At 41.7% G+C, this 3151-nt stretch overlaps 1 protein-coding gene across 1 annotated transcript in view; it reads right to left on the reverse strand.

Annotated features, from left to right (window-relative positions):
- The window catches only part of kiaa0319l (KIAA0319-like ortholog), a 35358-nt gene that overhangs the window by 8830 nt on the left and 23377 nt on the right, over positions 1–3151 (reverse strand). Inside the window, exons 15-17 of the mRNA XM_008304945.1 lie at positions 2911–3064; positions 1380–1531; positions 145–283 (exon numbers count right to left, since the gene is read on the reverse strand). Of these exons, the coding sequence (XP_008303167.1) occupies positions 145–283; positions 1380–1531; positions 2911–3064 (445 nt within the window). The remainder of the gene's footprint in view (positions 1–144; positions 284–1379; positions 1532–2910; positions 3065–3151) is intronic.

Here is a 3151-nt window from a genome sequence, read left to right on the forward strand (position 1 = left end):
AAAAGATCCAAAATTGAAGCCACAGGCTTTTAAATTTGAGGACAGGAAAACTCCAAAAACACCAAACAACTTAACAGAGAGAGCAACGGTTCTTTATCGGTTTAAAGATGCGTTTGTTGAGTGTGTTTGCGCTGGTGTGCTCACCTGCTTTGACCTCAACTGTTCCCCTGTCGCTGCTGCTCTGTCCTTTACTGTCAGTTACAGTCAAGGTGAAGCTGTACTTTCCCTCCACCAGGTTTCCCAGAAACAGCACCGCCTGGTGGTCAGAGTTGTTCAGCACGTCCTATCGGAACAAAACACAACGAGGTGAAGTTAACCACCCTAAAACCATCATCAGACATCCGCAGTATCAGGAGATTACTGTGGTTTAAATGTTTAACCCTCTGGACGCTAAATAACACCTGGGCGGTCTTTGCTCCTCTATTATGTTTCATCACTGAGGTTCATGTTTCACATGTTTAACATAAAGTCCTGCAGCGCTGTGGAACCAGAACAACCACGAGGAAGGACAGAGAACTCAGAAATATCTTCTGTCAGCAAGACACAGTTGGAATGATAAAAAAAGGAAGAAACAAAAGTTATATTTCTAGTTCATGTGTCCACTTGTGTTACCAACAATGGAAATATAAAGAGGCTCTACATACTAGAGATATGTTACGACTGACATTTTAATGTTTTTTTCACACTTGTCATCTGTTCTGAGTCAGTCATGGCTTCATGGTTCCAACGAGAAGCACAAAATTTTTAGTTTTTACAGAATGTGTTCAGTGCAAACGATTTATTTTTAAAATTTTATAACTAGATGTAGAATAAAATGATTTTGATTAGATATCATGATTTTAAGCTGAGAGTCAGACCATTTTTTCAAGAGTCATTGTTGGGAAAGTGGAAAATCTGATGATTTTTTCCTGTTTTTATAGTTTCTTGCTGACAAATAGTGTGAATTTGGACCCACCAGCGTGTTTTGGGGTTCATATTGTTAGAAGATCCAATTTTTGTGTAATTTTATCAGAAGCAGGGCTCGTTCTGGTCTACAAAGTTTATTGTGGCTAATGTGAGAAAGTCAAATCAATGTTTGTCCTGATGTTGTGGTACTTTTGGTTTAAAATGACTTTGGCCATGTTGCCATGAGAGTTTGTACTAAAAGGCTGGATTTTTGGGTCTGGTGCTGGTACAAATTTTAAAGTATGAATTAAATTTTGATATTTTTGAAACAGATAACACGACTTTCAAACCCACAGGCGAGTTCTGGTGTTCAGAGGGTTAAAGGTCTTGAGTTTCTCTAGTTTAATATTCTGTCCGCTAGAAACTGCTGTAAACTGAACTGGAGCAAACAGCAGTTATTTGTAATATTAATAATTAACAGCAGTCGGTCTCACCCCAGCAGCAGGACTGCTGTCTTCTCTGGTCCACAGGTAACTGACTCCACCTTTATCGTCGGTGGAGTGGGATCCGTCCAGGGTGGCCGTCCTGACCGGCAGAACGATGGACGGACTCGACACAACGTGAGCCACCGGAGGCTGGTCCTTCTCTGGAGGACAAACAGGAAGGAAGACTTTTGGAAAACACTTCACTGTGTTTATCCAGTAAGAGTCAGTCTGTCCTGCTGGGCGCCTTCTTACATCTACACCAGTTCTACCAGAAAATGTTCCAAACGTTTCATCCAAGTTTAGATCTAAGTTCTACCTGTGGTAGCGCTAATCTAATAGAGACTGTTCAGATTGTGGATGAAGTGTGTGTATTTAAGAAGCATTTGTAAACTAAAGAAACATCAGTGTTCAGTCATAGAGGCAAAAAAAGCAGAAAATATCCGTTTATATTGTTGATGTTTACGACCCAGTTTCTCTTTCTAGAAGCCACAATTGTTGTCTTGTTTTGATTAACATAAAAACATGTCTCTGTCTCTGTATGAGCGAGTCCTGGACCAACAGGACAGTGTGAGCAGAGTTGACACCTCAATGTCACTACGAAGACACAAAAACAAGTTGCACACTCAGATCTGTCTTATCAGACAGCAGAGGATATTACCTCCTCTCCAGGTGAGCATTTTATGAGACTATGACACTTTAATGAATGCATATTTACAGTCATTTTACGAGCACCAGGTCTGAGGTATTTTATTAACTGTGCAGCCCACAGCAGACGGACACAATAGACAACATTCAGGTGGACCGTTTGTTCAGTTTAAAAGTTCAGGAAGTGTTCTGGCAAATTGTTATCAGAGTGATATAGTGTCAGGAACAAATCACACATCACTGGTTGGATAGTAAAAACGTGCAACTTAATGTGTTTATAACATGATAATAATACCACTGATGGATTGCTGTGTGTTCCTACAGTGGGTGTCGCTACCCTTTCTATTCCTGATTATTATTATGAGTTTATGCAGACACACGGTGTGTAATATAAACTAATGCATGCTTACTATGCAGGTAGCTGTGTGCGACTGCACTATAACAGTACACCTGTGTGTGTGTGTGTGTAGATGTAATTACGTTTATGTAGATTACAAAGTACAAAATAAAAAAAACACTCCTAAAAAAACAACATGAAACGAGCTTCCATTGTGTCCTCAGAGCTTCTGATTACAAACATATATTTCACAACAACATCCGAAATCCTGAACAGACCGACTCCAACCTCAGACAGGTATTTAGTTAAAGACAGGATTAGGACACACACACACAGAAACACACACACAGAGACACACAGACAGCTACACACTCACTAACAGACACACACACACATACACAGACAGACACACAACTACACACAATCACACACACACACACACACAACTACACACACACAGCTACACACAGACACACAGACACACACACACACACACACATACAGACAGAAACACACAGACACATACACACACAGCTACACACACACATAGACACACACCTTCCTTGACGATGACGGTGACGGTGTCGCTGCTCTCCAGCCTCCTCTCGTCCGTCACCGTCAGGGTGAACTCGTACGTGCCGACCTCCAGACCCGTCACCGTGGCAACGGCACTGTCTGCGTTTTCAATCTTCACACCATCAGGACCGCTGATGGAGGAACAGACAGAAACACAGAGAGAGACGCTGAGCGTGTTTCTGGCTTCTAATGACTCCGACCAACATGCAGCAGCAGCAGCAGC

The sequence above is a fragment of the Stegastes partitus genome, unplaced genomic scaffold, assembly GCF_000690725.1.
Source record: "Stegastes partitus isolate 25-593 unplaced genomic scaffold, Stegastes_partitus-1.0.2 Scaffold2360, whole genome shotgun sequence".
Classification (NCBI taxonomy): domain Eukaryota; kingdom Metazoa; phylum Chordata; class Actinopteri; family Pomacentridae; genus Stegastes; species Stegastes partitus.